Source organism: Lingula anatina, chromosome 6 (assembly GCF_051362555.1).
Source record: "Lingula anatina isolate TDL-2025a chromosome 6, LinAna3.0, whole genome shotgun sequence".
NCBI classification, from domain to species: Eukaryota; Metazoa; Brachiopoda; class Lingulata; order Lingulida; family Lingulidae; genus Lingula; species Lingula anatina.
Genome location: NC_141772.1, coordinates 8,765,560 through 8,778,035, shown reverse-complemented (window position 1 = coordinate 8,778,035; position 12,476 = coordinate 8,765,560). Strand labels below are relative to the sequence as shown.

General features: G+C 37.8%; 1 protein-coding gene across 2 annotated transcripts in view; it reads right to left on the bottom strand.

Moving 5' to 3' along the window:
• Window positions 1-12,476, bottom strand: part of LOC106170810 (metabotropic glutamate receptor 6-like) — a 50,678-nt gene that overhangs the window by 25,835 nt on the left and 12,367 nt on the right. For both annotated transcript variants that reach the window (XM_087015731.1, XM_087015732.1), the window contains exon 2: window positions 1,617-2,732. In XM_087015731.1, coding sequence (XP_086871857.1) covers window positions 1,617-2,141 — 525 coding nt within the window. In that variant the 5' untranslated portion in view covers window positions 2,142-2,732. The remainder of the gene's footprint in view (window positions 1-1,616; window positions 2,733-12,476) is intronic.

Genomic DNA, 12,476 nt, shown 5'->3' with positions numbered 1-12,476 from the left:
CTCTGAAGCTTTTCGTGACAATGTTAGCTTACTGAGACAAAAAAAAAAATGTCGTGATTCCACTGCTACTAGATTATCTGTCTCAAGAGACACAAAAAATGCGCACCTGACTCCCGTCTTGAAAGATGCATTCGTATTCAGTATTAAAGATGCACTCTTTTAATCTCACCAATTTCTTTGTAGTTCCGGATATTGCTACGTCCGACACTAAATGATCAAATAGAATTGAAGAGTTCTCATGTAGCTGCAATGCATAATTCATCGTCTACTTCATCAGCTCTACCTAATAGGCAACACCACGGTAATGGGGAAAACGGAAAATCAGTGCGTTCGTCGCGTCCCCTTTGGTAGATTACGCGGAATTAGATTATTGAGTCGAGCAATTACAGTGACTAAAAGCTCTCGCTAATTGCTGGCGGATTAGGCATACAAATGCGACAAAAACTGGCAAACGTCTTATGTCCCTTGCCGCGTACACAGGCAAATTACTGGGATTGACTGCCAGTTAAGAACTGAAGGTCGGTTTCAAAACAAAGTGTGCTCAAACAGGCGTCATAATCAACGGGTTTCGTAAGCCTGGCTGGTACCAAGCTCCACGATATATATATATATATATATATATATATATATATATATATATATAAGAAAAAGGCATATATCTTAAAGCATTTCCGTAAAACGGATGGCACGTTGGCGACCTTTGTCCACAAATAACACACACCAAAAAGGTAAAAAATATATGATTAATTTATTATTTGAAAAAACATCCAAGAATTGGTTTTCAAGAAGTAGTTCAGTGGACGCAGATTCTTTGTTGATTCAGAAACCAGGAGAAAAAAGAAGAAGGGCTAACAACAAACTGTTTGTCTTTATGCGCTGCTTCATTCCAATGTTAAAAGCTGTAACGATTGTTCCGGTACAAAAAGCTGACGGTGCCAAAATGTGTTTTAACTCAAGCATTAATGACTTTGCAAAGAGCGACACAAAAGTTATGTTACAAACTGTTATCATCGATAGTATTAATTCATTAAGACACAATGTGTTAAATGGCAAGATTGAAGGGTTACTAAAATATGGCATCCGCAGGTTGGCAATGTAAAAGACTAACTGATGTTAACGGCTACAGTAACGAACAGCAAATTAAGGGTGAGGGCAGCACACTTTTTGGCCATTCCTGAATTTCATTTCAACCATTCAAATACCTTGGTGACATTGCAGTATAAACAGTAAGGTAAAATTAAGTTTGGTATTTAGAATAAAAATTCAATGGAGGAATAAGGAAACGAAGTCCGGAGATGATTAGTTATGTTTTTAGGATAGTTATAATTTTGGATTCAGATTTGTAGGCTTTGCGTGGGTTGGTTTGGTACGGTACATGAAGATTTAATGTCCATGTTACATGTTCACCCACTTCTGCTACTTGCACTAGGCTGTACATGTTTTCACATGGAAAGACATATTTAATTGGTAACTATACCCAATACGATAGAGAAAAGGAGCTCATTGCATGTAAAAGTTAAAGATCAATCACAGTTGTTCTGCAATCCGATAAAACAATACAAACTACAAAAAAAAATGTCTGAAACAAAACAAAGAGTTTCGCTTTCTCCACTTACCTTGAACAATCTTAGAATATTGGCTACCATGACAGATACGGAACTGGACGCCGCTCCAATGACTCCGGCAACAGGCCTTGACTTCACGTACTTACGAAGGCGTCCGTCTTTGCACTGGTAATTCCCCTCGTCGAAGTTGTTAAACTGAGCCCGTATAAAATCCATGGACTGCTCGAGGGCGTAACTGTCCCTAGAACAAGTGTCCAAGATGTGGACGCCGAGGGTTATGTTTGGTAGTAAACTGTCATCATTGTTGATTTTATCGACTGCGTACAGCATTGCCTCCATCCGTTGTATGCCTTTTTCTTCTTTCACTTTGCCACAGTTTTTCCCCACAGGGCCTTTCTCGTGCATGGGGAACAGCCCCCCGAAGATGATGTCTCCGGGTAGTTTCAGCTTCTTTTCTCCTTCATTTCGCGAGTGTCCCCCGCTCTCTCCTATACCGGATGTGTGCACGGTGGTCGTGAGTACTAGGATGCACCAGTGTAAAACATGCCCAACCAACAACACCTTGTTTGTTGACATAATTTCCTAATATTTTTCCTCTGTTTTAGTTGTTGTTTCACTCGGACTCTCCGTCTGAGGCGAACGCCAGAGTTTATAGCTAAACTGGCAGTTGACCAGCAATGTGGGAACGAATCGATCAAGGTGGCAATAAATGCATTGATTTCTGCCCTCTGTCTGATACCGAGCTCCACGAAACTTGGGCAGAGTTTGCGCCTTCGTTATTTCCCGCTATGAAGTGGTAAAGAGTGTCCTTGGGTGGAGGCTGGGGGGAGAGGAAGACGGTGGTTGCAAAACGAGACAATCCGCTTGTCCAAGGTGGACGACAAAACTGACGACGAGCTTAGCACAATGTAAAACCCTTCAATCCGGAAAGACGGGATCGCCTTCATGCCAATGAGAAATCACGGTTCAAAGGTAGTTACATGCACATAAGTAGTTTCGTGACTTGTTCGAGATTTTGAAAGACGATGGAATGGCTTGTGTTCTCCGCGAGTGACGAAATATACTACAGCAATGGCAAGACAGGAGCGACCGTGGCTCTGTGCTGTGCTCCTCTCACTTGTCTGTCCTCATCTGGAAAACACCTGGCAAGCACGTTCGAGTCTTTACCTGTAACGAAGTGAAAAGGTCATGATAATGAATAAAAGATACTGACATTCTTGGCTTTTTGTCGTCTTTAAAAAGAAAAACATGGAAGTTGGTCTCAGATTTAGAGTAACGAACATAAAGACCACCCCCATCTTCGTAAGGTTGGGTTAAACGGCCCTGATTGCTGACCTGAGCTCTCTGAACCAGATCTGCGTTGAAATATGCACAAATCAATGGTCATCTGAATTCATGATTACGAAAACATACCAGAGTCTTGTTAGCAAAAGGAATTTGAGTCTATCCGCACAACTCTCAAGCCGCAACATAGCCAATTACATTCTTGTCAACGACGTCCCTGTAAATGTACCCTTATCCTTCTAGGAAAAAGGCTGCAATAACGAAAATATAGATCAATGCGTGTGATGACCGTGGTTTTCCTTTGCATTTTCCCTCAGTTCACATTGAGTGTCTACACATCTCCTTTTACAAAGAAGTGAAACTATATCCTCCTGTAGAACGATTACAATTATACTCTCTAAAATAACTTAATACGTATTGTAAAGAATTCCTACTTCCAACGGCAAAAAAACACATTCCATGCGCTGCATGAAAAATCATTTACAGCTATGATGTTCAGCTTGGCTGAGAATACAGTATAATATCTGACTATGTGGGTTCTTGCATGTACACGTTTCAGAACTACATCTATTTCCAAATAGTTACCACACGTGTAGTAGTAGATATATTCGTCGATAATGAGTAAGTAATAACCGTGTTGTATGTACCAATAGTGTAAATGACCATACTATCATCAACATTTGTTGGAAAATATTACGTCATATACTCAATTTCTTATTACGTCATATCTGGAACTGGCATATACGTAATCACACGTGCTTAATGACACCGGTAGATAGATAAATAGATACATATATGCAGGTTGATAGCCATATGAAAAATATTTATAGATCATCTCATTTTCTGGTTTACTTTCAGCATGCTAAAACATTTTGCATTTTGCGAAAACTGATATAAATACGTGGACAAGTATTTTTCCGGTAGCTTTCTATTTTCCTTTTTCGTTTATTTCTGCAATCAATAAGTACGATTACAAACCTTTATGAAATCTGTAAAACTGCTCCACTTCTTCTTAACTCCATTTGTTTACATACATCCTTATATACCGGACGTCAAACTTCAGACAAGCAGTAGCCGATGTAAAACGTTAGGGAGCGCACAGATAAACCCACCGCACTAACTGGATCGTTCCAACTCTGCGGAGATTCTCCATAAGTGCAATCAGGGTAATCGGCTTTAATGTGTGACACACCTCCTCGAATTTCTAAGGGGTAATTAACTTGTTAACTCGCTACTCACGGAGGTTTATCAGACAATTAAGCTGGTAACACTGCATGCACTAAAACGAGAATCTCCCGCGGAGTTGGATCGATCCAGCTGGTCCGACGGTTGAATCTCAACGTGATCTAATACACAGACACAAAAGAGCGCTTATAGGACGTGGGAGTAGAGGCCCCTGTGGCTTTCTTAATCGTTTTCTTCCCATGGTGCCTCTCTTTGACTACTAGTCAAGACAGACCACAGCGCAAGGGGGAATCCCAGAATAGATGGTTTAACCTCTTTTAGTCTGACAGGCGACTGCTACCTCACCAAACACGTGTGGATAATAACACTTAATACACTCGCCTTGAGATATTACATGCAAGAAAGTGATGAGTTCTGTCTGATGCGTCCTATCCTGTGAGAGGCCATCAGACGATCGACTTAAAACATTAGCTGTCATTCTTGTGGACGTATGAGATTCTACATGTTGTGAAGAAATTAGGCATCTGAACTAGTACCTTTTTATTCCAACAGAAGTTTTTAATTGGAAACAGCAAATTATAATGTGCTGTGATACAAAAGGAGTTGCCCAATAAATAAACCACAGGGCCTTTCTTACAAAAAAAAAACATGACTTAAGTTTCAGGGAAAAAACGCACTACATTACAGTGGACCCTTTTTTATCTTAGACCAAAAAGATAAAAGTTTTGCTCTCAATGTTTTTTCTCTTAAGTGAAGCACCTTTACTTGTATACTAAAATATAGCAATTGTTGATCTGAAACAATCTCTCCCTATGTGAAACAGACCAAAATATAGGTGTGTCCTAGCTCCAAGTAAAATTTAAAAAAAAACTTTCCTTTTCAGTTATTTTGTGATACCGCCACCCTGTGGATAAGTTGTCGGAATTTAGTCGTCTATATTGCCTTAACATTGATGGACAACTTTTTATTTTTAGTCCGTTTGTGATACCGAACCTTGTGGACAATTGCTAGAAAACTGTTGGAAATAAGTTATCTGGCCTTGAATGTACATGTCTTTTCACGTCATCTTCTGCTGTCCTGCTAACATTATTATTATTATTATTATTATTATTATTATTATTAGCGGAATGGCGCCATTTTTGTCAGTGTGAATGGTACCTGTTTAGATCCTTGGACTCGTCAAGTCAAGCTCCCTGTACTGGTAAATCTACATCGCAGAACCTCTTAGAAGATTAAACACATAACCAAATAAGATTTAGTTATTTGTTTACCGTATAAACCAAGTAGTGGCTTTCACTAAATACATTGTATATGCATGATCAGCCAATGTGGAGGTGATCCTTTGGGGAATGCGAATTCGGGTTCAATACATGTACATGTATATTGCAGTATTACACAATTAAGTGCCATGTAATGCCGTGTACTTTTGGACACCCCCAGCCTCAGAACCTAAGGTTGCCGCATAGTTTGAGAAATATGGCCACTCCATAAACTAAATAAGTTTAAGACTAAAATGATTTAACACTGAGGCATAACCGCATTAATATGTTCTTGCAAATGCTGTTTTTGAAATTACATGTAACATTTTAACTTTTGACTCCCAGCCAAAAACTCAATCATGGTCTTTAAAGTGTCTGTCAGTCTTGTAAAACTTTGCGACATTTTCTGCTGCCAGGCCATGCAGACAACGGTGTCTGTGGTTTGTCTGCGGTTTGTTTTTGCATCACCAAACCTTTTGACCTTTCAAAAACTGCTTTGTCTTGAGAAATGGGGTAATTCTCATCACCAGGTGATTTGTTTTTTCTTTTCAAAGAACGATTCCCTTTCAAAGAAAGTTTCGCAAATTAAGTGCAATGGCTTGGATCTAAGGCCCTCTTGAATAATTCACCCTTTGACTGGATATTGTTTTACGGATGAAGGTGGAAAATTAAGGTTGGGTGTCACCTCCATCGTTATGGAGAATTGACTTCTAAATGTCAAATGTGGGTATTTCTTGTTAATTTGTGCGTTTCAGGAAGAAACGACGACCTCAGGAAAGGTCTAGCAAAGCCTGTAATTTCTCCCTTTTTTCTTTTATTCCTTTTTATTTTTATTTATTTAATTTTTCACTTTTGTAGAAATTTTTGGAAAATGAAACGTACATACTGCTAAATTTTGTTTTCTTCGATATTTTCCCCTTTACACATGTATCGCTATAATATTTAAAAACAAAAGATATGTACATGTCAATCGGAGTAAGATTTCTAGTCCATCAGTGACAGATCATCGGCTTTCTTGGTCGACTTTTCACCTTTTCCTCTGAGCCAGGTTATTTCAGCGCATCAATCAATGCCGCTTTATCACATGCCGTTATTGGCAACCAGGCAAATTGTGATTGATCTGCCAATGGGGGCGTCAAATCCTAACCGCAATCACTAGAAGAGACAGCATTAACCCTGGGTGGAACAAATCGCGTCGTTTGTCCCTTTTTTCAACGCTAAGCATACGACTAACCTGTTTGACCGCCATGGGCTTTGGGTTTTGACTCGAGGGGAATCGTAAAATCTGTCATTAAACGGTTGTTAAAGAAATATGATGATATCGGTGATCGATAAGAGCAACAAAGACTTCACACACAAAAGACACCGGTTTTTTCTGTTGATCATCTACCCGTCGAGGTTTGATGGTACATGTACATTATGCGTGCAGTACGTCCCAGGGTCAAGTGTATTCAACAATCTGACACCATAAAAAGTAGAAAATCAACTTACCCCAGGCCTATAGAAATTGAACTTAGACTTTAATACCTATTCATGATACGAAAATACCTACTTGACAATTTTTGACGCTCAGATATTCAGTAAAGTCTCGTTCACATTTAAAGGGAGGACTGAAGGTTGGTAATTTTAACTTCAATTAAAGGTCTTAGCTTTTTTATTCCTGTTGTAATTATTTAATGTATCTTCAAAACATCGAATAATGCTTGAAACACAGCTCGAAGTTAATCGTGTGACGTAATATTAGGATTTTTGGGGCAAAAAACATTATTTTTGGTTTCCTGATTTTCTCAGGCACCTGGACAGCTATAGACATGCTCTTAATGGTATTATAACACTTGAACAAAGTGCTACAAAAGAGGTTCGGGGATTTTTCTTTAAAGACTTACTGTATTATCTATAAAAACGTGATTTTAGCCCTATTTGGGTACAGTTCCCTCTTAAGTGTAGAGCAGATCCGTACATCTATAACGGGATCGCATCAGCATCAAGCAATATCATATTACTCAATAAAAAATAAATAAATTGAGAATTTTCCCAGCAGGTTTTCGCCTGCACTTTTCTAATAAACATTCAGTTTCGAGTAATATTTCACAAATTGGCTCTCACTGCAGGGTAAAATAATTTGCAGTAATGCGATCAAAACGAAAGGTCTTTTCACTGAAACCATATAGCCCATAAAATATCTACGCAGAATATAACCATAGATATATGTCAAGTCACTGTCAGTGAGATTTTTATATTTTTCAGGCATGAAAATCGTTATTTCCACCACAGAATAATACCTAATATTTGCACTTAAAACTAAAAGAGTAAAGTCTCGTTTATTTATTTATAAAATATTATATTATATTATTTATCTTTTTATATTATATTATAAAATATACATTTTCTAATGAACATGTTATGATTTAAGGCTTAATATGGATACTAAAATGCGTAAAATACGTTTTACGGAACAGAATTCACGCAGCAGGCCTCGTGGGTCTTGGCCTCGTTGGTAGCCTCAGCGGCTAAAATGTTTGAATAGGCCGTGTCCATAGCCATCAGATAATGCGTATGCCAATAAATATTCAATAAATATTCAGTCGCCACTTGCCAGTCCTTTGCCCATTATTACTAAAAGCCTCGATAATCTATACGTCATCAATGGTAATTAATGCACCGTCGTGTATGCGAGTTGTTTTCAAGGACATAAGTATAGAAATAATAATAAGTATGCAGCGTTTCATGCAGAATAATGTTCTTGTGTCATATTTCAAGATGTTTTGCACGTGCGTCAATCCGTGCGCGTGTATGTCTTCGTGGTTGCATGCGTGTCTCCGCTTGTGAGCTCGTGCGTGCGTGTTCAGTGTTATTGACATTCACTTTTCATTTCCTCTTCTCTGATTTCTTGTTTCTCTTCGTAACACTACCTGCTCCAAAATATTCAATATGCATATCCCAAAAAGACATCACGCGATATTGGGTCAGTCCATATAACATTATCGAGTTCCAAAGCATGCACAAGTATATTTACATTATTATAAACGAAAATAACGGCTTAAATAATTGATGGGATATATATTCTTAATTCGATCAGTTATCTGTATGATGGTTTCCAATTGGCACATGTCAACCAGTAATTCGCCATGATTTACACACTCTGTACAGTTCGTGCGAACAGAGTCACAGAACTCACTGACTCTGTCACCTTTTAATCTGTAAACGTTAAAGAAGGGAGAGGTAGCAAAGGGAAAAGGATAATCATCTCAGAACAAACAAACGCTCTTTTAAGAATTGGGTCCAAGAGAAAGAGGAAGCAAGCACGTGCTTGCTAGGACCCGTCAAACAACTGGTTTAACCGACAGGCCCTGTTAGCCCATAAAAGGATGGGTTTTGCACTAAGACATGATGGCCGAGTCGAGGAACAATCCTTCCTGCGCGTCCCATTCCCGGACCATTTTGTTCGTTAGGGCTTTGGCAAATAATAAAATCGTGGTGATGTCAAATACGCCTCGTGGTCTTGGTCAAACGTTGATTAAACCATCTTGCACATAATTTGACCTGACTTTAAAACAAATTTAAACATGTATGTCACACATTTCATTTTCTTCATCAGAACACATAAAAAATTAACGTTGTTATTTTATAGCTTACGCTAGGCAAAATAATACTTTCGTGAGTTGGTTTTTTAATCCATCGATCTCCATTACCATTACGTGATTGACTCAAAAAATTAGAATCTTTTACTCAAACCGTGTTTACATGGCATAATTTAGGCTATTGGTTTAGATTACGTGTGCCAAGGTGATTACGGTAAGTGCTGAAATTTCCAAGGAAAATTAAGTTTTGCGTTATAAAGTTGAAACGCACTCTGCATGCCTTTTAATTCGTCTCAAGAGAAACCCAGTGATCAGAAGCCGTTGACCCCTCTCTCTCAAATGTCAATAAAATTGCAAAACCTGGTGTCGTGATAAAGTGAGCTAGGAGATAAAAGAGATCCCAACTTTTGGAAACCACTCGATTTCCCTTAACCGAATTGCTATCAAAAGAAACTGCTGCAAAGGCTGTGACAAGAATTGATGATGGACACATTCGCATAAAATTTCATTTAAACGCTCTACGTCATCAAATAGGTGATCGGGGGACCATGTTTAATTGTTAATCAAGTTACATTCTGTAAAGATATTTATCAATTATCACGACCACATAAAACCATCTCATACTGCTGATCACGAAAGGTACTGAATACTGGCAAAACAAAGGCGCTGATTTTGTACAAACTGCCAAACTGCAGAGAGTTTTTATAACCATATTAAGCGTCGAATCACCATATCTGTCTTTCAACAGGGGAAATTGTCTGACAAGAGATAAGAACAACCCACACGGTCGTTCGTTGGCACAAAAGTGCGTTCCGTGCTTGGAATAATCTTTGTAATTATGCAAGTGAGTATCAAGGCCACTCTGCCTAATGTCTTGTATGCTAAGAGTACTCTGTCGTTAGAGCTAATGAAACTTGAAAGACGAAATACGCTTCATTCACCCGGTTTTAAACGTATTTTTTACAAAGAACAGCCATGTATAAGAAATCAAGTTGAGTATGACGTTTCCAATGGGATAGCTGTCAACAAAAGGGCGCAAGGGTTACAAAACATGGAGATCAACCTGTGTATGGGCGATTTATTTATTTATTTATTTATTTGTTTATTTACTATTATTATTATTATTTTTTTTTTTTTGAGACTTGTCTTTTATGGTTGGCGCTTCCCAAAAAGAGGTTTTTACCCGATTCCAAGTAGTCAGTGTCAATGAAACGCAGAGCAAACACACCATGTATTATTTAACAGCTTTTTATACACCAAGTATTATTTAACAGGCATTTATACACCAAGTTTTATTTAACAGGCATTTATACACCAAGTTTTATTTAACTGGCATTTATCCCCATCATATAATATATGGTTGCATTCAGAACAGAAGATCGACGGACGGACTGATCCGCGTATCAAATATGACCGATCCCACTTGAAAGCTTTGCCGCTAATCCCCTAATGGTACCCCCGCTTACTGCACGAGCTACTCCTGCAAAAGCCTATAGTAATTGCTAGAGCTCAATGCCACTATGCTGTTGAAACCCCAGATCCCTCTTCACTTAAAAAATCCTCAAAAGAGTATGTGAAACCGTGCTGTAGGAAGTATAATTTAATAGTTCTGTTACTCAGGGGTCTTTGATATTTGACGTTTATTGAAACTGTAGTAAATAAACAAGCTGCAAAAAATATAGAAATATTTTAAAGAATCTCGATTGGGACATGCGTCTGATGGTGACGCAATTCCCAGGTGTTAGCTTATTGTCGATGAGCTGTACATGAAATAAGCAAAGAAAATCATTCAAAACATCATTTTATATACCAACGGGAATTATTTAGATATCCATAAATGTAAATATGAATACTAAAGACTCATTATAAATAAAGACCTAAGGCCAATGCTGGTCAACGATGACGTACACATGGACTTTTTCACGGAGTCCATGTGGTCCCTTGAGTAATAGAAACTGTTCTTTACTTACAAAGATTAAATCACCTGAGACAGAGAGAGAAAGATAAAGACGTTTACGTTTCTCCTTTTGGAGATTTTTTTTTGGCAGATTGCCTCAGAAGTATACCTATCTTTCATCTTTTTCACTACAATATGGACTTCGATTTGTGCAAAAACGTGATTCGAATGACAGTAGGTAAGGGGCATGTGCATCTCCTGGTTAGAGGGTATTCGACTGGAAAACCTATATTGGAGGTGTAAAACGTTTTCAAGATTTTTGGTTGAAAAAAGTTCACTACTTTGTGCATAACATAGGTGATGGTATTTTTCTCAAATTTTCAAACTTGTTTAGGACATCCTATACATAATATGTACAGTTTTTTCTTTATGTACCAGTTACTGCTCGCATATTTGAAAATTGTGACGATTTCTTACACTACAATAAAAATTAAGAAATTTGTTTAAAGGGGGAAAATGAAAGAAGATGAAATTGATGTCAGCTGTTACACAAGCTTAGAGAGCTATAAAAATAAATGCCTGAAACAGAGAGAATAATTGCTTTGAAAGTATACCAAAAAAAGTGTCTTAAATGCCTAAAGCATATAACTAACAATCGGATGCCACGTGCGAAGATTGCTCGGCAAGTGGTAGAAAATACTGAAACTGTTTTGGTAGCAGGCGTAAAGCATGCACAGTAAGCGACAGAATGAAATTCCTAAGCTTGAATCACCTTTGCAACAAGCTGCTAGTTATCACAGTTTCATGACATGTTCCCATTGTGGCCAAACAATACGCCATCTTTAGATCGATTCTCAATTGTTCGTATGTTTGCCGACAGATGCAGTTCTCTGAAACCGACAAAATCGAAACATAAACGTGTATTGCAATGCATCTATACTCGTTAACGTATGCAAACATATTACTGTCAGTGAGAAAACGAGGTCTGTTTACACAGCTCTCACTCTTCGATAGAAACTGCAATGAAACTAGCGTTTCTTTTCAGTTCCCAACGAAACCCTAATATTGAACTACATTTGTGCAGTTTTTGAATGCTATTCCTTCCTGCAAAGAACGATGTTTTGGTCCATAGTCAGTGAATGGTTGAACAAAAGAACTTATGTCAAAGGTTGGTCTCGACTTTTAGATTAGAAGTCGTTAGTTTACTTTAGTTGAAAAATAGATTATTTGCTGTCCACTCTATATTGGAATAACATCAGAAGTTACCTCTGTTCCAAACCTTTGTGCTGTTTTATCTTTCAGATATGGGCATTTTCCTGAAATATGGAAAATCAATTTTGGTCTCGTTAGTAATTAAAAAGTGCTCTTTAAATGTTTAAAAACATTAAGACTGTGAGTTTTGGTCTTCTTTACTTCATAATAAAATATGTGACATACATTGCAATATTAAACTCCTAAAATAATATGCAAATTCGGATTTGAGCCAAAGTTTTGGACGTCTTGTGGATGTCCGTGAAATACAGTGATTATCATAGCAACAATTTGATTTTTTTCAAAAATTGCTATTATCACAGTTGTCATTTGAGATATCGAAGGGGCTACAAACCATGGCAATCAGGAGGACGACAAAATAATAATATAACGTCATAATGTGCAAAAACTGAGTAATTAAATGGTATAAACAGCACAAAGCAAAAAAAATATA